At 43.7% G+C, this 24,086-nt stretch overlaps 1 protein-coding gene across 1 annotated transcript in view; it reads right to left on the minus strand.

The window, feature by feature from the left end:
• Positions 1–24,086, minus strand: part of LOC126267877 (Down syndrome cell adhesion molecule-like protein Dscam2) — a 1,296,028-nt gene that overhangs the window by 722,789 nt on the left and 549,153 nt on the right. Inside the window, exon 5 of the mRNA XM_049973186.1 lies at positions 5,836–6,031. Coding sequence (XP_049829143.1) covers positions 5,836–6,031 — 196 coding nt within the window. The remainder of the gene's footprint in view (positions 1–5,835; positions 6,032–24,086) is intronic.

Below are 24,086 nucleotides of genomic sequence, written 5' to 3' on the forward strand. Positions count from 1 at the left end.
ACATCCATGCCCGAGGCAGGATACGAACTTGCGACTGTAGTGGTCGCGCGGTTCCAGACTGTAGCGCCTAGAACCGCTCGGCCACTCCGGCCGGCAACGTGAGTGCCGAAGCGGCGTCCACTTGAAAGACTTGATTCAGGCAATTGCCTTACACTAAATTATTAATAGCAGTTTATGTCAACAGTACAATCCTTGTTCAGTTTGTTTAATATAACAAAAAAAACAATAAATCTGCGTGACGTCACGACTACAGAAAACAGGTGCACTTGTTGGTCCGGTAGCTGAAATCTTTTTGTGTTGTATGGATTTCGTTTCGTAGTAAAACAATAAAATAAACAAATTATCTAGTGCAGCCTAATTATAAAGTCCGTTAAGCATTTCAAAACATAGGTACAGACAAATGACAAATAACAACAGAACAAATGATAAAGTATGTAAAATATAAACTCTCAAAGTTTTCTTACAATGTTTATAAGTGTTCTATGTATCCACTCAACGTCACACATCACTTATTTAATCGCTAATCAAAAATTCCGTCTACAACCGATCCATGCATGCATCAGATGAGGTGCTAAGAACAGCTGGTAGAAATTTCCGAGACTCTCTAGCAGAGGTGGAATACAAACTCTATCCTTGACGTAACATCATATGATGTCAAGTTGACGATCTTGGCAAGCACTTGAGTAGCATCAGATCAGCAGCCGCTACTAAGATCGGCATTTGCTAACCATTTTGCTTCAAACGATTTTCTCTACATATCCAATGCTGGGCATTTGTGCTACGCCAAGATGAAGAAGTTGGCGCTGGAATGCGTCATATGTATTTCTGGGACTTGTTATTAGGTGGTGGTGGTGGTTAGTGTTGAACGTCCCGTCGACAACCAGGTCATTAGAGACGGAGCGCAATCTCGAGTTAGGAAAGGATTGGGAAGGAAATCGGCCGTGCCCTTTCAAAGGAACCATCCCGATATTTTGCCTGAAACGATTTAGGGAAATCACGGAAAACCTAAATCAGGATGGCAGGAGACGGGATGGAACCGTCGTCCTCCCGAATGCGAGTCCTGTTATTAGGTAAGTATGTAAGTAGGCTGTTTTTTTTTTATTTGTAACACCACCTCTGTATGAAAATCACTGGCTGTGCTGTGGGCAGTCAGTGGCTGGTTGGCATTGTTGTAATACTCGCCATTGTAGTGTTGAGCAGCTGGATGTTAACAGCGCGTAGCGTTGCGCAGTTGGAGCTGAGCCGCCAGCAGTGGTGGATGTGGGGAGAGAGGTGGCGGAGTTTTGAAATTTGTAAGAATGGTTGTCATGAACTGCTATATATATTATGACGGTTAAGGTAAATACATTGTTTGTTCTCTATTAAAATCTTTCATTTGCTAACTATCCCTATCAGTAGTTAGTGCCTTCCGTAGTTTGAATCTTTTATTTAGCTGGCAGTAGTGGCGCTCGCTGTATTGCAGTAGTTCGAGTAACCAAGATTTTTGTGAGGTAAGTGATTTGTGAAACGTATAGGTTAATGTTAGTCAGGGCCATTCTTTTGTAGGGATTTTTGAAAGTCAGATTGCGTTGCGCTAAAAATATTGTGTGTCAGCTTAAGCACAGTCATGTATAACTTTTCTAAGGGGACGTTTCAAGTGTATTCGAAGTGAGACGTTAATTTTATTCAGGCATTGAATACACTCATGAGTTATATTGTGTTAAATATATGTGTTTATTACATCCTAACTTTCAGTGATGAATTCTATTGTACGAATAAGAGTCTCAATTATGATCAGGAACTAACCTCTGCTGGGACGAACAGCGTAATTACAATTTAGTGAAATGATTAGTTTGAACTCCTCATTAACTGGATAGATTTTTGTAAGGTTTATTTAATCGCTGTGCAGTTGTTTTCAAACGACTGCTTACAATACTTCGAAATTGTCAGTCACTGCTTGTTGCTAGAAGAACGTGAAGTGAATTATGAGTATGAATTAAGATTGGTAATGTGAGGGAAGCCGAAACCGAGAGTGTAAAATTGTCAATTGTCTTCGGAATGCGGGCCCCAACCATCTATAAAACACTTCTCAAATATTATGTACTCTCTACAAGGAGTTTGTAAATCTCATTCCATTCTTGTTTGTAAGATGCAAATAAGATCTTGCCCTCGTCGTTTCGGAGCTTAAAGAAGCTTACGAATACACTAATGTTTAAGAGCAAGTAAAAAGTTTATATTTGTCTGCAGTCTTAAGTATAATTTGGAAGTGCATAAAGAAATCTTATGTAAATACATTAAGTCACGTCTACACTGACTGAAACACACCGCTAGATGACAATGGGTTTGTTTTCACAAAGGCAGGTGTCTAATTCATTGCAGTTCAGCCAATTTGCTTGAAATATTTATAAATTGTGAACACAAATCTTGTTCGTTAGTAAGTCTACCTATTGGTGAAAATTGTAAAAAATTGCTAAAGTATTTTATGAGATTAGTCTCAACATATAGACAGAGGGTATAGCAGATATGGTAGAAGAAGAAGAAGAAGAAGAAGAAGAAGAAGAAGAAGATGATGATGATTTGCATTTTACACTCACCCTGCAATCTAGATATCGGCACCTCATTTTTGTTTATCTAAAGTTGAAAATTCGTTGGTTTATTTTAATAGAAAACTGTTTCACCAATCAGAAAAGGTACGGTAGGATAGGTGGGAAGAAGAGGGGCCGAGGAGATATTACAGTTCTGTATTATACGTCACTACAAACTCTGCTGGAAGCTATGCACTGAAGTCGGGTAATACGAGGGTTGTCCAGAAAGTAAGTTCCGATCGGTCGCCAAATGGACACCACAGTGAAAACCCGATGAAGCTTTGCACAGATGTGTTGGGTAGTGTCTGTAGTATGACCATCGATCGCATCAAGACGTTCTTTTCAGGTGTGAGCGCACTGTGAGTGAGTAAAGGTGCCCAGAACATCGATTTCTCCCGCCAAGTAGGACGACTCGCCGAGAGGCTTCGCCTTAATGGATGCAGCCCACGTAACACAACTGCCACGCACTTCCTTCTTCATAACAATACTCAGCCCCACTTTGCAGGGAAAGTGAAGACGCTCCTGCAGCCTTTTCAGTGGGAAGTGGTCGATCACCCACAACACAGCCCTAATTGGCTCGTCCTAAGTATTATCTCTGTACACATGAAACGCTGGATACGAAGACAACACTTGGGCGCAGGCTACGCGCTATAAACCAGCGTAGAGAATTATCGAAAAGCACAAGCAGCTGCCTTCTATGACGATGGTGTTGGAAATTTGGTATAACGCTCTGACAAATGTCTACGTCGGAGTGGCGACTATGTAGAGAAGTATCTGGAAAGTTTAGCTAACTCTGGCAAATAAAATGTTTCTGATTTTCACTGTGGTTTCCATTTAGCGACTGATCGGAACCTACTTTCTGGACAACCCTCGTATATTGCGTCTTGGTAACATTAGGGAGGGACAAGCATCTTCCCCAACATATTTTGTTCTCTCCAGATATCTTTCCATTTTCAAGCCAGTACAGCATGCCTCTCTCCACTATTATCTGGACTAGTGGTTAAATGCCAAATATCGTCAAGAGTTCCTCTGTCAAATTGTTCAAATGGCTCTGAGCACTATGCGACTTAACTTCTGAGGTCATCAGTCGCCTAGAACTTAGAACTAATTAAACCTAACTAACCTAAGGACATCACACACATTCATGCCCGAGGCAGGATTCGAACCTGCGACCGTAGCGGTCACGCGGTTCCAGACTGAAGCGTCTAGAACCGCACGGCCACACAGTCCGGCAGTTCCTCTGGCCTATGGGTCCATACACTACTGTCAGGCACAGAAGATAGATTCGTTGTGTTCGTCTTAATAGCTACGTGGGTCCATATCCTATTTTCAGAGCCCAAAATATCTGTGATGTTGTGATAGATTGTTGAGGAATTGTACGTCCATCTTGTACATGAGTAGGACATGGGCCTGGAAGAATGCTTTAGTAGGGAGAAAAGTATTTAAACCGAGAAACTCTGGGAGGTTGTAGAGACATCAAAACAAGTATTTTTCCCTAATGTCATTTTTCCTATGAGGAATATTTATACCGGTAGAGGAAGATTTCTCTGGAGAGAAATTAATTAAATCAACGAACACTTTTCCACTTTTTTATAACCAAGAGACAACAAATTAACACAACCCGATTTCAATTACAGTAGATATTCAAAAATGCCTCCATTGACACGTAAAAGAATGTTATACCGTCGGATCATGTTCTGTCTGACACTGGCAAAAACCCCAGAAGTATCCTGAATTGTTCCTGCTGCTGCTACTATCCGGGCAACCAGATCCTCTTCTGATGCAACAGCAGTTGCGTAAACAAGGTTGCGCATCTTTCCCCACCCAAAAATGTCCTGAGGGGACACACCTGGGGATCGAGCAGGCCATGGTACAGGTCCACCCCTGCCAATCATGTTGGAACCACATGCGTTGTCTTGTAGGGAGTGGGACGTAATCCAGCAATTCTGGCAATGCTCTGGCGAGAAAATTGTGCGCCTGCCATTTAATGGCCTACGTGGCAGATACGGCCCAATTAAACAGTCCCCAACAATACCGACCCACACATTAACGAAGACCCGCATTTGATGAGCACTAGTAACTGTGGCATGTAAGTTATCCTCATTCCAAACATGCGAATTGTGCATGTTGAAGACTCCATCACGTCCGAACGTTGCTTCATCGGAAAAAAAAAACAAAAAAAACAGAGAATGGAAATGTAGGATGCATTTCACACTGTTCCAGGTATAACTCCGAAAACTGTGCTCTGGGTGGATAATTAACTGGCTCCAGGTTTTGGACACGCTGTAAGTGGTGGTGGTGGTTGTTGGGATGTTTAAGGGGGACTAAACACGCTGTAAGTGAAATGGACGTAACAATTGCTCTCGAAGGACTGTTCTTACATTCGTCTGATTCGTCCCCATGTTACTTGCAATTGCATGAGTGCTGATTGAAGGATCCCGCTGTACAGCCGGCCATGTGGCCGAGCGGTTCTAGGCGCTTCAGTCTGGAGCCGTGCGACCGCTACGGTCACAGGTTCGAATCCTGCCTCGGGCATGGATGTGTGTGGTGTCCTTAGGTTAGTTAGGTTTAAGTAGTTCTAAGTTCTAGGGGACTGATGACCTTAGATGTTAAGTCCCATAGTGCTCAGAGCCATTTGAACCATTTTTGAAACCGCTCTACATGCTGCAAGATGGCATCGTCAAATTGGGATATTGTTGTTGATAAACCCACTGTGCAGCTCGTCCTTTGTGGTGCGCTACGTAGTACGCACCAACTGTATCAGTGTACTCACTCCAGGTGTATCGCTCCATTAGTAAACAGAAACAATGCACTACTACACTGGTGGACATCGTAATACGCCCTCTAACAGCTGAAGAGCGTAATACGGCCTTCACCGGTTTAAATAATCCTCATACGAAAAAATTACATAAGGGAAAAATATTTGTTTTGATGTCCCCTACAACCTCCCAGAGTTTGTTGGTTTAAATACTTTTCACCCTACATATGGCTTATGGGTGGCACATAATCATAGCACTAGCAGTTATAAAAGACAAAGGCAGGAAGACGTTCGTGAACAGACGTTGATATCATTATTATCATGGGTAAGATCCAAGTGAAGGTGGTCTTCTGCTGTGTTCCTTCGACTTTTTATCAAGTATAAAATATTTTCATCTTTTATATCCATGGCCTATCTAGATATGCTGTTGTATTACGATCCGTTGCCGCTGGAGGCGGGGCATGTAGGAGGCTAGAGGGTGCAAAGCCCTTTGGAAGTGAGATGCATACCCACCTCGACCCGGAGCGGGGTGACGACGGTGAGGCGGAGGTCAGCGCTGGCCTCACCGCCCGCGTTGGAGGCTACGCAGCGGTAGACACCCGCATCCTCCGCCACCGCCGCCTCCACCACCAGCACCGGACCCAGCAGGCGCGTGCGAGGGCCCGCCACTACCGAGGCTGGTTCTGGGCCCGCCGTCAGCGAGAACCACCTGTGGGACAAAAGGAAATCACGTCAGCGAGAACCACCTGTGGGGCAAAAGGAAATCACGTCAGCGAGAACCACCTGTGGGACAAAAGGAAATCACGTCAGCGAGAATCACCTGCAGGACAAAAGGAAATCACGTCAGCGGGAACCACCTGTGGGACAAAAGGAAATCACGTCAGCGAGAACCACCTGTGGGGCAAAAGGAAATCACGTCAGCGAGAATCACCTGCAGGACAAAAGGAAATCACGTCAGCGAGAACCACCTGTGGGGCAAAAGGAAATCACGTCAGCGAGAATCACCTGCAGGACACAAGGAAATCACGTCAGCGAGAATCACCTGCAGGACAAAAGGAAATCACGTCAGTGAAGAACCACCTGTGGGACAAAAGGAAATCACGTCAGCGAGAGTCACCTGTGGGACAAAAGGAAATCACGTCAGCGAGAATCACCTGTGGGACAAAAGGAAATCACGTCAGCGAGAATCACCTGCAGGACACAAGGAAATCACGTCAGCGAGAACCACCTGTGGGGCAAAAGGAAATCACGTCAGCGAGAATCACCTGCAGGACAAAAGGAAACCACGTCAGCGAGAACCACCTGTGGAGCAAAAGGAAATCACGTCAGCGAGAATCACCTTCGGGACAAAAGGAAATTATGTCAGCGAGAGTCACCTGCGGGACAAAAGGAAATCACGTCAGCAAGAGTCATCTGCAGGAAATAAAACTGTCACGTCAGGAAGGGGGCGGGGGTGGAATCACCAACCAGGCACCAGGGAATCACATCACACAAGCTAGAACCACCTGATGGACAACAGTGGGCACATCATCAGGGATAGTAACAGATTCCAGATGAAGGCAATTACATCATGTCAGAGAATCAACTGCAAGACAAAACTAAAACTACCTTCTAGACAAAGAAAGCCAAATCATGTCAGTGAGAATCGGCTCCCAGACGATGGCCGTCCCATCAACAAGTTCTACCTGTCAACATAAAAGTTTTCTGGGTTTGGTACCGTGTCATAATGTAAAAACTACTGCTGCTATAGAAAAGCCAAAGTTTCGGCCACGATTGCAGCGGCCTTCTTCTGGGTATAATGGTGCGTTCTAGCTATGCAGTTTCCTTTATATTTTTTGTTGTTAGTGTTCACTGCGCATGCCATACGCCATAATTTTAAAAACGTAGTTAGTTTCATTCATCACTTAAGGAAGAATGAGAGGGAACTTTATTTTAATGGGTTATTGCGGTGGAGGGAGAACGTGACCTCTGTTGTCCACTGGCTCTTCTGTTATGTACCATGATTGGTGGCCACCGTCGAATGAGAAGTTGGCTGTGTGTTTACCAACTGCGGCAGTTACTCGTCAGTAGTGCTCGTGCCTTGTGTTGACAGTGCGGTCTGTTGGGCTCTGATTGCTGGCAGCCAAGATGGGGCAAGGCTGAGTCCATCTTCCCTGTTCATGTTGTTAGGGTGTTTAAGTATTTCGATGGCCTCTCTGATTTTGCGTTTCGTCATAATTGGCTGCTTGGCCAACACACAGCGCATATTTAAGATCTACCTGCTGGGCAAAGGCAATCCCATCAGTCAGAATCCTCTAGCGGCACATACATTCACATTAGTGACAATTACCTGCCACTGAAAGGTAATGTGTGTTCGTGAATCATTTAATACTGGACAGTCTTGAAGATGTGGGTATATAACCAAATATACACCTTGCAAGCTTATATACGGGATTTTCTGTCCCATTCGCATAAGCAGCGAGGTAAAAATGACTGTACGTGTCTGTTTGCGCACTAATCATTCTTATTATACAGCCTCCCACGCACAGGTGTGCCACAAGATTTATTCAGACGCAATCAGCGAGTATAACGATTCCGTCTAAGCTCTCCTGGAATCTCTGTTCAGGTTACCCCTACATGTCCTGATCATACGTTTGCGTCCAAATTTTTAGGATGTCCACAGTCATGCCTAGATGACAAGGACTCCCAGGACCAGTTGCGTCTTGTGTGTGGTTTTCTCTACTTTGTCAGTGCACTGCACCGGAATACAGCCAATAAACCAATTTCCATTGGTCTTCCCCACCACTGTTTTCACCTGTTTGGACCTTTTCATAGAACTCCACATTACAATTCCTCATTTTAAACTACGTGATGGGCTCAACAAGAAAACTAGTTATATTATAAATAGATTATTCAGAGTAATTAATCTTTTTTATGGACATTACTCTCCACTGACTAACATTTACAGCGAACTGCCGTTATTAGGGGGGTGGTCCAAATTTCGCCTAGCGTCTAAATTTGGGGTAGTTGGATGTCAAATAGTGGAGGTGCTGAAGCCTGGGAAACAACATAAAACTACGCTTCAGGCAACGTCAATCACTCTGTAAAATTTTCACGTCACTTACAGCAGCCAATATGTTCAACATAAACTCAGTTACGACCGTACTGAAACTTTTGTTCGTATGCATTCATTATTTTTTGACACAGTTTGTGAGCTTACGAATAGTCTTCCCTGTAGTACGTCATATTAATGGTAATCTTAGATTTTGGAATATCTTTAGTCTTAATAGCTCCTATTTTCGTTGTTTTGAAATTAATCTAAAAATTCTGTAGTATTATTGGTTCTTAATTTGAGCCTAATTTTGGACTGTAGCCAGATTTTGGACATTTTTTTTTCAAAATTTCTAACATTTGCTGTTTTCCCTCTAGAATGCCGAGAACAAAGCAAAAATATATTCCACAGGGAAGGGGAGAAAATGGAACGAAACAGATAAAATCAAAGCGATTCGTGCAGTCTGTGAGAAAACTATATGAACACCAACAGCAGCGAAATTACAGAATGTGCTACGGTCGATGTTACAGGCATTTAGGAAGGCTCTAGTTTCTCCTTTAAAATTACTTTCACAGAAAACTGGAAGAAAACTCGTATTAGGTGGGGAACTGGTGTCTTACGTACTTCAAGCGGAACTGAAATTCTATGGCTTCACACATGGCGACCTATGTTGGACAGCGTACCAATTAGGTTAACGAGACGGTCCATAACATTCATTTAAGAAACGAGAGTCAGAAAGAGCTTTGGTGTATCTATTTTTGCATCGAATTTGCTGTACCGAGGATTAATGCCTGCAGTGGCAGCAACCAACATCACGTCAGTGGTTTGAAGATGCCTAACACCGGACAAATTTCCCGGCCATCCACAAGGAGGCGATTCAAGTGCTACTGGAAGCTGCAGGCCACACGAACCTCTTTTCCACATGATTGGAGATAAGCACGATTGTATCCTAAACGCGAGTGCTATTTACTGCAGTTCTCAGTTCGGATCAGACCAGTATGCCATGAGTGAATTTTCCTGGGTCAGGCGACTTTTCTGCAATGATCCCATGAATCAGGATTCTCACTTGAGTGTCGCCTCCACGACATCGCAGCCGTTAACGTATGAACTTGCGATCCCAAGAGCTGCCATCTGTGACCTCCTCACTGAATAAAAAGGGAAATCTATCATCGTGGCAGACATGTGGACTTATAAAGTTATTTCTGTTTACTGTTCAAATGGATACTCACTGGACTTACAGAATTTTGCTCCTTATGTGTCTTAAATTTTCTTCATTCAGTAGGCACTTAAACACTGAGCATGTTATGGGACTTTGAATTTTATAAAGTGTGCGTTTAAGGAACTTAAGCTCAGTGACAAACGGACTGGTCTTTATTGGCTAGAAGCGTCATTGTTCTATTTCAAGAAGTGACTTACCTTAAGTTGTATTTCAATCCACAACCAAGTACTTGTGCTACTAATCCTCAACAAATAAACTTCTTCAAAAATTACAGCTGGGTATATTTTGTGCCACCGTCAGCGTACATATTAACCATAAAAAGGGCAGCGGCTCTTAAAGAAGTTTATATTTGCGACTTTTGTGAAAAGAATAGAATGTTTTACTTTACATTACCACATTTTTTATAGATCACAGTATTTAAAAATAAAAAAATTCCATATTATTTTTCTATTTATGCAATGTTAATAGTATGATTTTCGTTCATAGTACTAAGGTTTTCTTCAACGATTGAAACGTCCCCTTAGAAAAATTATACATGACTGTGTTTAAACTGACACACAATATTTTTAGCGCAACGCAATCTGACTTTCAAAAATCCCTACAAAAGAGTGGCCATGACTAAAAATCACCTAAACCTTTCATGAATGACGTACCTCAAACTACTGCAATACAGCGAGCGCCAATACTACCAGCTAAATAAGAGATTCTAACTACTGAAGGCACTAACTACTGATAGGCATAGTTAGCAAATGAAAGATTTTGATAGAGAACAAGCAATGTATTTACCTTAATAGTGTTCAAAAGTTATAATATATATATCAGTCCACGATATCCAATATTACAAATTTACTCTTTCTGCTGGACACACGTCCAGATCGTGTGTCAATTTAAACACAGTCATATATAATTTTTCTAAGGGGACGTTTCACGATATCTCAATATCTTTAGAACTAGCTCAAATGTAGACCACACCTCGAAGTTTTGTCAACTTGCCAACGTTCTTTTAACTAAAAATATGAAAAGATAGTAAGGTTATATTGTATTTTACCATCATGCGTCAAATCAGAACTCTTTCTTTAATTTATTTTCAACAGAATGTGAGTTATGGGTTTAAAAGCAAATTGTAGTCAGAATTTAGACCACGTCCTCTACATTAAGTGGAAATTTTGATCAGGTCTTTCTGGATTTTCTTATAATCTTCCAACGGCAATATATTACTATAAACAGTAACTCTGTAAGCGACTAATTTGTTAGTACCACTTATACTATCTAATAAATTGTTTATGTAAATTTAGAGATCCAGATATCGTATTAAACTCCACGAGGTATACTTGATGCTACTTTTGTTTCAGTTGAACATTCAAAGTCCCGTTATATGTCCATATTGTGGTAATTTTATCGTCACTAGACAGTGACCTACGGTGTCAAGTGCCATTTGGAAATCTGTGGAGATGGATTCTATCCGTTCGCATGCATCTACTAGAGTGAGTGGCCACAAATGATGCGAAGGAACTGGATGTGATGTCAATAGCTTGCTGATGTATCCGACAAGGTCCATTTGTCTCTGTACAATCCCAGTAGAAATGTGTCCCTGACCCCAAAAAATTGTCAGTGATATGACTCACAGGAGACTGTCTATCGTCCAATATGGCTATCCAGAGTCTACGTTATTTCTGTTAGTCAGACACCTGTAGGTGTCCTGTGCAACAGTTTATGCTTGTGGAAATTGTGATACTATGAGGGCTGTTCAGTAAGTAAGGTCCGATCGGTCACGTAATGAAAACGACTGAGAAAATCAAAAATGTTTTATTTGCAACAGTTAGCTACACCTTTCAGCTACTTCTCTCCATAGTCACTGCTCTGACTTAGATATCCGTCGTAGCGTTGTACCAGCTTCCAATACTGTCGTCATAGAAGGCAGCTGCCATTGCTTTTCGCCAATTCTCTACACTGGTCTACAGCTCGCTGTGTCAAAGTGTTGTCTTTGTACCCAGCGGTTCTCCGGTTACTGGCTATGTTGTGGGTGATCAGATACTTACCACTGAAAATTCTGCAGAAACATTTTTGTTCCTCATGCAGAGTGTGACAGAGAATTTTCATGAAGAAGGACATGCATGACGGTTACGTTACTTTGGCTCCATGGAATCAGGTGAAATGTCTCGGCAGGCACTTATATTTGGGCGGGAGACACTATTGTTGTAGGCATCTCTACGTGCTCACTGAGCGACGTGGCACGATCGACAGGCATACTAGAGACACTGCTCAACACATCTGTGCAACGCTTCATCGGGTGTTCAGTGTCGTTCCGTTTCACGACCTATCGGAACGTACTTTCCGAGTCACGTAAGCGTACACAACCATTACTCTACCACGCAAACATAGGGGTTACACTCGTCTGGTGTGAGACGTTGCCTGGGGGGTCCACCGGGGGCCGAACCGCACAATAACCCTGGGTTCGGTGTGGGGCGATGGAAGGGCGAAGTGGACTGCAGTATTCGTCGTGGGGTTGTGGACCACTGCGGCTGCCACGGGGACGGAGCCTCTCCGTCGTTTCTAGGTCCCCGGTTCACATACACACGTACATACATACATACTTTGCGAATAGCTCTCGGCAGCCCATTTTTTTCTAATATTCTATACGCCGTGACACTTTTGTAGCGATTATTATCATCCTGTGTTCAGAGTTGGATAGCTCACCTATCCAGATAGCTGCATGTGTTGGCGCACAGCTTTAGCCTGGATGCGGTTTTTAGGCGGTTTTCCACATTCGAATAGGTGAATACTGCGCAGGTAACAACACCTCGCAACAGTTATACGATTTGCAAAGACATTTTCACGTGGACGCAGATAGTTGGGGTACGCAGATTCCGTCCCGAGGTGGAGGAGTGCCGACAGGAATGGCATCCAGCCCACCCTCTGACGTTAACAGCGCCACATCCGATAATTAACCTGTCGACACTGTGTAGGTGCGGGATAAAGGCAAAAGATAAAAAAGTAGGAAGAAAGAAAGAAAATTTTAAATTTAGTTATCTCGCGATGGGCTGCTATATTCACTGAAAAATTGTCTGTAACAGACAGCTCAGATACCGTTTGGGTGGCAGCTCCAGGCGGTGAAAATGAAAGGGGCTTCTCCCAGTTTGCGGGCTCGGAAAATGTTAGCAGCTCGCGCCGATTTAGAATTGACTATCTAGCCTCTACCTGACCGTGCAATGTTTTGGTAACGTTCCTACTTGCTGCGGGTTCCTGATTGTTTTCGATACTGGAAAAATGTAGAAGGTTATCACAATAAGAAAGAAATTTGAAAGCACAGCGAAAAGACTTTGAGAGTGCTAAGGTGGTAGCCCCCTGGGTTATTGCAGAGTGTCTGTACAGGCAGTGAATTCCTGGCACCGAGCTCTTCGCAGCACAGCATGCGGCCATGGATCTTGTGGTATCAACGTTCGATACCACACTTGTTAGGGGTTGCAGATACCGACCGAGGTCCGTAATGGATATCGCTGGACCCGCGAGTCGCGACTAGCACCGCTCCGCGGCTTGTGACAAGTATCTAGCGAACTCTCGTCCACTCTTGCTCGGGACGTCAACTAGGGATGTAGCACAGCCTTCAGCTAATAGGAAGCAACCTCTAGCAAGGCGCTAAGTCAAGTATGGCGAAAGTAATGCCTGTAGATATCTGATTGTAATTATATGTATGCAGCATATGAAGAAGCCTGTAACACAAGTTTAGTATATATATATATATATTACTTTTTACCAACGACTACTAATTATTTCAGTCGTTGCAGATACAGTCTGTCAGACTGCTCCTTACCGGCTTCACTGCCAAACCTGCAATATACACTCCTGGAAATGGAAAAAAGAACACATTGACACCGGTGTGTCAGACCCACCATACTTGCTCCGGACACTGCGAGAGGGCTGTACAAGCAATGACCACACGCACGGCACAGCGGACACACCAGGAACCGCGGTGTTGGCCGTCAAATGGCGCTAGCTGCGTAGCATTTGTGCACCGCCGCCGTCAGTGTCAGCCAGTTTGCCGTGGCATACGGAGCTCCATCGCAGTCTTTAACACTGGTAGCATGCCGCGACAGCGTGGACGTGACCCGTATGTGCAGTTGACGGACTTTGAGCGAGGGCGTATAGTGGGCATGCGGGAGGCCGGTTGGACGTACCGCCGAATTGCTCAACACGTGGAGCGTGAGGTCTCTACAGTACATCGATGTTGTGGCCAGTGGTCGGCGGAAGGTGCACGTGCCCGTCGACCTGGGACCGGACCGCAGCGACGCACAGATGCACGCCAAGACCGTAGGATCCTACGCAGTGCCGTAGGGGACAGCACCGACACTTCCAAGCAAATTAGGGACACTGTTGCTCCTGGCGTATCGGCGAGGACCATTTGCAACCGTCTCCTCCAAGCCCAAACTGAGTAGGTGTCTGCCGGGCAGACCTTACGTGGAATGGCTGCTGCCACACTCCGGCAGTATTCTGACTTCACAAAAGAGAGCAGCTTTGAATCACGTAAGGGGTCAGGAACCAGAGCAAGCCAGCTGAGACATTGTAACTGATCGTTTCCTTTTCGCCACAGAGGTATCTCATACTGGCGCAGTCCCAACGGTAGAAAAATTGGTTTTCACTGTAAGCTTATGTTTACATGAGGAACGAACGTACACAACGTGAGCAGCTTTTGACGATTTCCGCCAATTTGAGTGAATTATCTATTCGTCTAAGAATAAAAACGTCCAATATTTTGGAACAATGTGTTAGGAATCATGGTCACGAAGTTTCCTTCCTCTTGGAACTTTCGTTTATGGTTTAAATCTTTGCTGGTTTTTCAAGTCACTCGAAATAAAACTGGTAAGGAAATTACAGACACACCACTAGGTTGTCCTTTATCACAGCGTGCTGACTGATTGCGTATTAAGTCTTACTCGACTCTTTCTTCTTTGGGCCCACCAACACGTGTGTCTCTTTCATGTGGCGGTCTTCAGAAAGTCTTTTGTGTAAAATAACTGCCAGATGTGTTTATCTAGTATGAAATCTGGAGAACGTGTTGAACAGGGCAAAAGTTGAGAATCCTGAATATTGTCGTATGCAGGACAATGTCAGCAACGTGTAGTCCTGCGTTATTTTGTTGAAATACTACGAGACCTGAAAGATAGGACATAACGAAAAAAACACCATCCGAAGACGCCTTGAAGGTTCAAACTTACCGACCAGCCGCCGAGTCATCCTCGGCACTTAGGCGTCACCGGATGCAGATTCGGAGGGGCATGTGGTCAGCACATCGCTCTCCTCGCCATTATCAGCTACTGTCTTGAAAACATCAAAAATGTATGCCTGCTGTCCAGATCAATGCTAGAAGACCCAGGGTTGATCGCGTTGTTGGAACATTACACTCACCTCACCTCGTGCTGTTTGTATATGAAGATGACGAATGCAATCCGGCAACGTTCATTCTCTTGTCGGCTTCCAAACAGTGGTTCAACCGTGGTGCAGCTGCACTCAGAAAACGAATTCGCCTGTAGAGAAGATGTCGTGCCTTTCTCCTGTCCAGTATTGTCGACAGATGTAGCAGGCGGCATGCTTCTCTCTGGACTACGTCCAGGGAAATTTCAACAAAGGAGCTGACAGCCTGTGATGTTCCAAATGATCATGCACAGATGAGCGAACGAAGTGTGTTCTCTCGTGGGCAGTTCGAGTGAGGTTATTGAGATCCCACTGTGCATAGAATACGGCCCCCTCAACCATTAGGCTGCGTATTCACATGCCAGTCATGGCATCCCGACGAATGTGAACTGCAAAATAACAGAACAATAAACGTTTTCGACAGGACATCATGCTGCCTGTGTCTAATTCCGACAAATGGCGTTTCTGCTCATTACACGAGGTAGAACACAATCTCCTCAGAAAGAACGAAACTTCAAATGCTCGTTCCTGAATGAGAAACCCTTTTAAAAATCCATACACATAATGAAAATGGATGTACGTGCGTATCTAGGCATGTATGTGTATATGTATGAATGTATGTATGTTTGTTCCACATCTCCTTTTAATCTACTGGACCGACTTGAACCAAACTTGGTGCATGTGTCACTTACTGTATAGAATGAGCCGCTGTGGGGGAGAACCGTCTACATATCAAAGGGGGTGTGGGCGAAAAAGGAGAATAGCCCTAAACGCGCGAATAGCCACACTTTATTTGTCCAGTATTAGAGGCTTACAACCAACTTTATATATAATTTCAATTGCGTCCCTCACAAAATGATGAAATGAGAAAGTTAATCGCTTATATTTTCACTGTCCCGACAGTGAAACTATCGCAGCAGGCATGACTTTTACTTTATTACTTCTTTACTAAATACTGTGCTCCGGCACATTTTGCAGCCGATACTCACATATGCCACTGATCCTACCTGCAAAATTATGTCATTGCACGGCACATAGTTCAAGAGTTATGACGTCATAAATACTTATGTGTGAAAAAGTGCCACATCATGCCTGACGTTTAAATTGTTTTACATCTTTGTTACTAAATTCACAACACATCTAGTAGCTAGTATTCAATATGCCTCTGAAAGTACCCATAACATTATATCATTGTACGATACATACATCAGGAGAAATGACGTCATAAACATTCTGCATCGTGAAAACGTCGCTGCTGTGCGAAATTCCGTGCAAATTCAGATGAACTATGTTTACAAATATTGTAAAATATTTTAAATATATAAGAAATAAACGTAATATGTCCGTACGGACAGAGACTCTGGTAAAATGTTCCTCATAATGCCCTGTATCGATTTCAACCAGACTTGATACACATACTACTTACTATCTGGAAAGAAGTACTGTGGGTTTAACCAGCAACATCCTTTTGATGTAGGGGTGATAACGGGGAGAGAGAAGGGGGAAGAGGACTTGCACAGACAGAAAGGGGGACTGAGGAGGTGAACACTTATAGTGGCGTGGAAAAGATGGGCAGAGAGAGGGCGATGGGAGTGATTGACAGGTAATGCTGAGTAAGATGAACAGAGAGAGGGGAGAGGAGATGGAATGAGAAATGAAAGAGGCAGACTTGGATATAAAAAGACGAGAGGAGGACATGGGCTGAGAAAGGAAAAGATGGGTGGAGAAAGGGGGGGGGGGCGTAGGAGGACAGAAAGAGGGAAAGGAGGAGATGCGTAGAGAGAGGAGAAGATGGACAGAGAGAAGGGAAGGTGGAGATAGAGGGTGTAAGGAGGACATTGACATAGAGGGAGTGAGGAGGAGACAGAGGGGGCAATGAGGATATAGATGGTGGAGGAGATGGGGTTTGAGTGAGAGGAGATGGGGAAAGGTGGAAGGAGCAGATGGACAGAGAAGCAGAGAAAGGAGAAAGTAATAGATGGACAGAGTGTAGGAGTAGATGGAGAAAGAGAGTGGGAGGACAACATGGACTTAGAGGGGTTGGAAGGAGATAGAGGGAGAGGGGATGGACGGTGGGGAAAGGAGATAGACAGAGGGTGAAAGAGTAGATAGACAGCAGAGAGAGGAGCATACAGGCAGTGAGCGGGTGGAGGAAATGGGTACATACTCAGGCAATGCTTATCTTATCAACAGAATACCTATTTCATGTGGTTGTACCAAATTAAAAATCATTTAAGTAGTCATTCACGTAGAAAGCTTCATGCTGTCTTTATGGTATTACAATTTTTATGATTAGCATTGTGTATGGAATTGGTAACGAGTCGCAAGATGAAAGACAAGGCAGAAGCAAGGTCTATAAATAGAGAACGTCAGGAGGTTGCAAGTTCGGACACAAAGGAAGCAATAAGACAGAGAGTACTGGGGTGACAGATGTGTAAGGGAACACAGCGAGTGTAGTTCTCTGGTCTCGGTGTCGTCTCCTTTGTGTAAAGTCTATGCAGAAAGACGGTATTTCATTCACAGGAGAGTAATTACGGCAAGGTAACTGGAGACACCGAACTTCATCCGAGGGATGCGCCAAAGATGTATATACGCTGCACTCTGTTAGACGTGTTGCTTAAACGTTGTTATATAACCCTTCCCGCTGGACTGCACGGAATGTTACAGTCTCTTCTCGTGTAGTGCAGCTAAGCAACTCCGCAACCAAGTTACGCTACGAAGTATTTGTAACTTCCCCTGAAACTGGCTGGCATGCGTCGTATTAAACCTGTCTTCCTCTGCAAGGCATCCCTTTGTGAGTCGGCTTGTCGTTAAGTGAGGCGTTTAAATACAACACTTCCGGATTTGGCGCGTCTCTCGTCAGCAAAGTTTCCTCCACGTGTGTACAAGTTCCTCGTTTTAATGTTGAACTGGTATTCTGCCCCTACAATATTGGAACTAACGTAACTTAAACGAACAGCTGGAAAATTACACAAGTTGGTGAAATATTCTTGGTTTGTCGGCCGAGTCGTGAGGTTGAGTTGTCGAAACGTTTCTACGAGTTTACTACTAGTCATCTTCAGGCTACGGCACGACTCGGTTGATAATCCGAGAAGACTCCATCACTCAATTTCACCGATAAAGCCTGAATTCCTTTGTTAAAGTTATTTCAAAAGCATGTACAGCGACACGCTAAATATTTCTCCGTCTGGCACAGACAAAGCATTAGTGTCGGTAATATGTTGTACCTGCTATCTAAGAGAACATGGTGCTGGAACATAATTGAAAGGTGAATTTCGTGTAGTTTTATTTGTAAGGACTTTCCACATTACCACATGCTTTATAATGTCTACCCATTTTTCTTTACTTCTTCGACTACAGATACGTACTTTCTTGCTCCACATAATATCCACTCGCCTTACTACCTGTCGCACACTCCTCCATTTCATTGCAATTAAAGTTATAATTAGTTACTCAGATCTAGTTTGATCCCTGATTCATATACTTGTTTTATTATCTCTCCTGTTTATTTGTTTTACTGTTAATCCAAGTTTAGTCTTTAACTATCCTAAATGGAGAAGCTCACGAACTGTTTCAATTACATATCGACTTTATAAAGTAAGTCACACATGTCGTATCACGCTTAGATCATTTCCCGAGAAGAGTAGTGCATTGCACTAGTTAACAAATTTAAAATTTTTTCTGCATCTGATTTCTAAATTGGAGTATTTACTTAATTTTGGGGTGCTGAATACACTGGCAAAATCAGTTATTCTCTATGACGTCACATTTCCTAGATACACAGCAGAATAAAAAATGGTAATATCGAAAATTGACAACATTAAGTAAAAAAAATTACACATTCAGAACGTTTGAAATCAATACTATTTTGCATGTATGTATGGGAATGAAGCCAATAAAAGGTCCTGATTAGTTCAGAAGGTATTTTCACCTTTAATCGTCTTTGGGTTTTGAAAAATGCGACGACGGTGCTCTTCTTTTGTTTCCCGTTTCATCACCCTCCCTGACAAGACCCCAGTAGTAGTCACCCATCATCGAAGGGTTCCAATGCCCTTGATAAAGGTGTTCCATGGTAATAATGTCGTGGTGAAAGTGTTCACCATGCTCATCGCTTACGGCTTCCGAATTTTCCAGGAAGAAATAAGGTGGGAATTTAAAAAGTGAATTTTAAGCGACATTCTACACCCCATGTTCTTATGGTTCAAATGGCTCTAAGAACTATGGGACTTAACCTCTGAGGTCATCAGTTCCTTGACTGAGAACTACTTAAACCTAACTAACCTAATGGCATCACACATATCCATGCCCGAGGCAGGATTCGAACCTGCGCCCGTAGCAGCAGCGCGGTTCCCGACTAAAACCCCTAGAACCGCTGGGCCGCAACGGCAGGCTCTTGCAGTTGTCCAACTGATCATTCTCAGAGGTAACATAGTTTTTGTCGTTTCTGTTACCCAAAAAGCCGTTCAAAATTGCTTTAAAAGAAGACCAAGCAGCTAATTGTATATGTGTGTTTGGTATCAAAGGTTGGATCACTCAGAAATTTTCTTATTTGTGGTCCAACAGATATACCCTCTTTCGCCTTTGCGTAACGTAGTTTGGGAAACTTTTCTTTTAAATGATTGAAGGCCTCACCTTCATGGGACAGAGCCTTTACAAAGTTCTTGAAAAGGCCCAGCTTGATATGAAGAGGAGAAAAAATGATTTTATCGGGCTCAATAATGGGGTATTGTTTACATTTACGTTTCCAGGAACATATGACTTCTTTACAGGCCATTCCTTAACTGTATTGTCGATCTTGGTGTCACGGCTGTCCCAAAGGCACAAAAAGCAGCAGTATTTCGTGAAACCAGGCTGTAAACCTCTATGGAGTGTGACGAGTTTTGAATCACAGCAAAGCTGCCATTCGCGATCCTTATATTTTATTACCTCTAGAAGCAGAGACATGGCTTGATAAGTTTCTTTCATGTCTAAGTCAAAGGTACCGATGGAAATGCATTGCCATTATGCAGTGGTACTACTTTCAAGCTGGTTTTACTGGAGTCAATAAACAGTCGCCACTCCTGTGGATTATGTTGTACACCTAGCTGAATCATCAGACCACTGACATCTCTACATACACGCAATGAATTCTGCATATCGAAATATTGAGCGAAGGAAGCACCTCTTGATCTGAAACAGGAAATTTTTGTCCCTGTAGCTAGAAGGTTGCGTTGTTGCACTCTCGACCCCAAGAGTGCAGCTTGCTGTTTCGAATGTGTTAGATCATGAACCAAATCTTTTTGTTTCTTTTGATTAAAGAGCTGAGGCACAATGTTATTATATTGAGGGCAGTACACTTCTACGTATTCAATACTTTCTGATTCACTTGACATGGTGTCTGGTTCCGTGGCTTTCAAGTTATAGACAGGAACAGGCAACCCCTCATCATGGGGTACAGGTAAATGCACTGAAGATGTATTTGGATACTTTATTTTATGTCTAGTTGTGGTTGAATGTCCCGAAATACTTGTAGGACAGAAGCAGCAATCTGAATAATGGTCTTTACGCTCACACCACACCATAGGAACAGCGAATGGCATGGTTCGGCGTTTTCCTTTCAACCACTCTGTTAAGGTTCTAGTACAGATTATGCAGGCAATATGAGGTGCAAATTTTTTACCTTGATCACCAACAGGGTAATCAAAATACAATTTATATGCCTTCTTAACCATATCAGTGACTGGTTTTCTTTGGGCTTTTGCAGTGAATTTTCCACACACACAACAAAAGTTGTCTGGGTAGTTTGGACAGCAACGAGATTTACTAGTTGCCATTTTTCTTAGTGTAAGTCTTAAACACAAAAGGTTTGCATTATCTTTCACAGGAATCACTCACTGAGGATCTCTTTCACACCACTGGATTACCACACCAACAATTTACTGACGATTTGCACACCTTCTAGATCTCCTCTGCAAATCAAAAACAAACAATAAAAAGTCAAACCAGAAGAACAGCAAAAAGCGAAATACTGAATACGAAAAATAAAACATCTTTAAAAACTAAAAAATGGTACGTGCTAGAACATTTTGAAAGGTGTATTTGGATTCTACACACCAAAATACATACTAGTTTATGTATGAAATACCAGATATAAAATGGCTGTTGACTAGTGTTACTAGAAGAGCGTACACCTTCCGAGCTTCCTGCAGAGAGAATTCAGGTGCGATACGCAGTGTGCAAGAGGAATGGCACGGTAACTGTAAACGTATTCCGAAGTTAAAGTGCACGGGACTGTTCTATTCCTTTGGGTAAAACAGATTCATTGTGAAATTTACGGCGGTACACGGACCAAATTAGGGCATTGCTCAGCAGATGCACATCTCAAGAGGCAGTGCTCTTTCAATCGTCTGCAGTATCGTAAATTGCGGTCGCGCTGAATTTCGCGATCACCATCGTCTGCACACAAAGGCGCAAGGCTTACGACAATTCTGGACTTCCTTGAGCGGTACTTCGTGGAAGGCAAAGATTTGCTAAGAACCATCATTAAGTGCTATTAGACACTGGTCCATCATTTCACATTTGCAACAAAGAGAGCGTTTGTGGAAGGAAGACGCACCTCCTCGCCTCTGCGACGGAAATGCAGAGTATCTCCTTTAGCAGGAAACGTCATGAGTACCGTCTTTCCCCGACTACAAAGCGATATCTCTGCGCAGTGCCATAAGAAACAAGAGTTGAGGAAAGGTAAGGAAAGCATTGTTCTGCCTCACGACGCAATATATGCTTCAGCGTTTTCCAGGGGAGGTTTGTAAGTATTTGGCGTACAGGTCAGGTCTTGCACAATCCGATTTCCATCTTTTTGCCAAAGTGATAAATCTTGGGGAAAGGGATTTTCTGATGGTGACGACATTCACACGGCAGTAGTCGAAAGGCTTCGTGACAGAATGACTGGTTGAACGATTAGGTCGTTGTTTACAAAACTTGGTGACTATACTGAAACAATCGTAACATCTATTGCGTCACTATGAAGTGTAGTGCAGCATGCCAGCTTGTGCCGTAGTAATTTTCCTTAATATAGTGAGACTAAGTTTTTGAAGCCGCTTATAAAAGAAAGAATCCATATAAGGCTCAGCGTAAGGTTGGGATTCTGATTTTTGTTTTAAATCTATGTGTATGTAGCTTGGTCGCAGGTGGAACCAGGAAGGCTTAGTACAGTTTTGTTGTAGCGAGCCGACCCAATGCACGACGTCCTCGGCGGGCGGAGGCTGTACTGTCCGCGCAAGTCGAGAAACTTAAAATATCTACACCGGTCACCGAGTTCATAGCGATACCACTGTCGTGCGAGGAGTCAGGAGTAACGCTAATGGTATTAGTTACCGGACTATAGAATCTCCTTACCTTATTTCACGTTCAGTTAAAAATTTCTCATAATCCTGATGAAGTTTAATAAAATGGCATATAGTTACTTCAGTTTATACGCACTATCTGATTGAAAATATCACTACACCTATTAGAGGCGTTACAATGGGGTGTGTCCACCATTCGCCATTACACTGAGATGACAAGAAGTCATGGGATAGCGTTATGCACGTACACAGATGGCGGTAGTACGGCGTAAACAAGAAAAAAAAGGGTATGGCATCGGTGGAGCTGTTATTTGTACTCAGTTGATTCATGTGAAAAGGCGTCCGACGTGATTATGGCGGCACGTCGGGAATTAAGAGGCTTTGAAGGCGGAATAGTAGTTGGAGCTAGACCCATGGGCGCTCTATATGGGAAATCGTTAGGTAATTCAATATTCCAAAGGCCAAAATGACAATAATATGACGAGATCACCAAATCTGAGACATTACCTCTAACCGTGGTCAATGCAGTGGCCGACGGCCTTCAGCTAACGAACGAGAGCACTGACATTTGCCTAGAGCTGTCAGTGCTAACAGACAAGCAACTCTGCATGAAATAACCGCAGAAATAAATGTGGGACGTACGACGAGGGGGTCCCTTAGGGCAGTGCTGCGAAATGTGGCGTTAATGGGCTGTAGCAGCAGACGACAGAAGTGAGTGCGTTTGCTAACAGCACCACATCACTTGCAGCACCTCTCCCGGGCTAATAATCATACTCATGCTCATAAATAAAGGATATTGCTGATGAATGGTGAAAAGACTCTCTGGTGGGAGGTTTGCGGGTTCGAATCACCTCGGGGTATGACCTTGCGGTGCATTTGACCTGCGGTAGTCGCACGGTGGCGCTGGCAGCTGTCCACATACGTAGATGTTTGTTGGTGCATGTCAGAGTACGGTGCAGGAGTAAGTGTGCACACCTTTGCAGACGTGCTAATGTTGACTGTGTGTTGAAAATGGCTCAAAGAACACATATTGATGACGTTATGAGGGGTTCAATACTAGGGCGACTGAAGGTTAGTCAAACACAGCAGGTCGTAGCATGCGCTCTCCGTGTGCCAAACAAGTGTGATCTCAAGATTATGACAACGATTCCAGCAGACAGGAAACGTGTCCAGGCGCTACGTTACGGGACGTCAACAGTGTACAACACCACAAGAAGACCGATATCTCACCATCAGTGCCCGCAGAGGCCACGGAGTACTGCAGGTAGCCTTGCTCAGGACCTTACCGGAGCCACTGGAACAGTTGTCTCCAGACGCACAGTCTACAGGCGACTGAACAGACATGGCTTATTCTCCAGACCTGTAAGGTGCATTCCACCGACCCCTGGTCACAGGATAGCCCATAAAGCCTGGTGTTAATAACACAGTACATGCTCATTGGAACAGTGGTCGCAGGTTATGTTCACGGACGAGTCCAGGTACAGTCTGAACAGTGACTCTCGCCGGGTTTTCATCTGGCGTGAACCAGGAACCAGAGACCAACCCCTTAATGTCCTTGAAAGATACCTATATGGAAGTCGTGGTTTGATGGTGTGGGGTGGGAGTATGATTGCTGCATGTACACCCCTGCATGTCTTTGACAGAGGAACTGTAACAGGTCAGGTGTATCGGGACGTCATTTTGCACCAGTACGTCCGCCTTTTCAGGGGTGCATCCTGATGGATGATAACGCACGGCCTCACTATGCTGCCATCGTGGAGGAGTACCTTGAAACAGAAGATAT

This window comes from Schistocerca gregaria, chromosome 4 (genome assembly GCF_023897955.1).
Source record: "Schistocerca gregaria isolate iqSchGreg1 chromosome 4, iqSchGreg1.2, whole genome shotgun sequence".
NCBI lineage: Eukaryota > Metazoa > Arthropoda > Insecta > Orthoptera > Acrididae > Schistocerca > Schistocerca gregaria.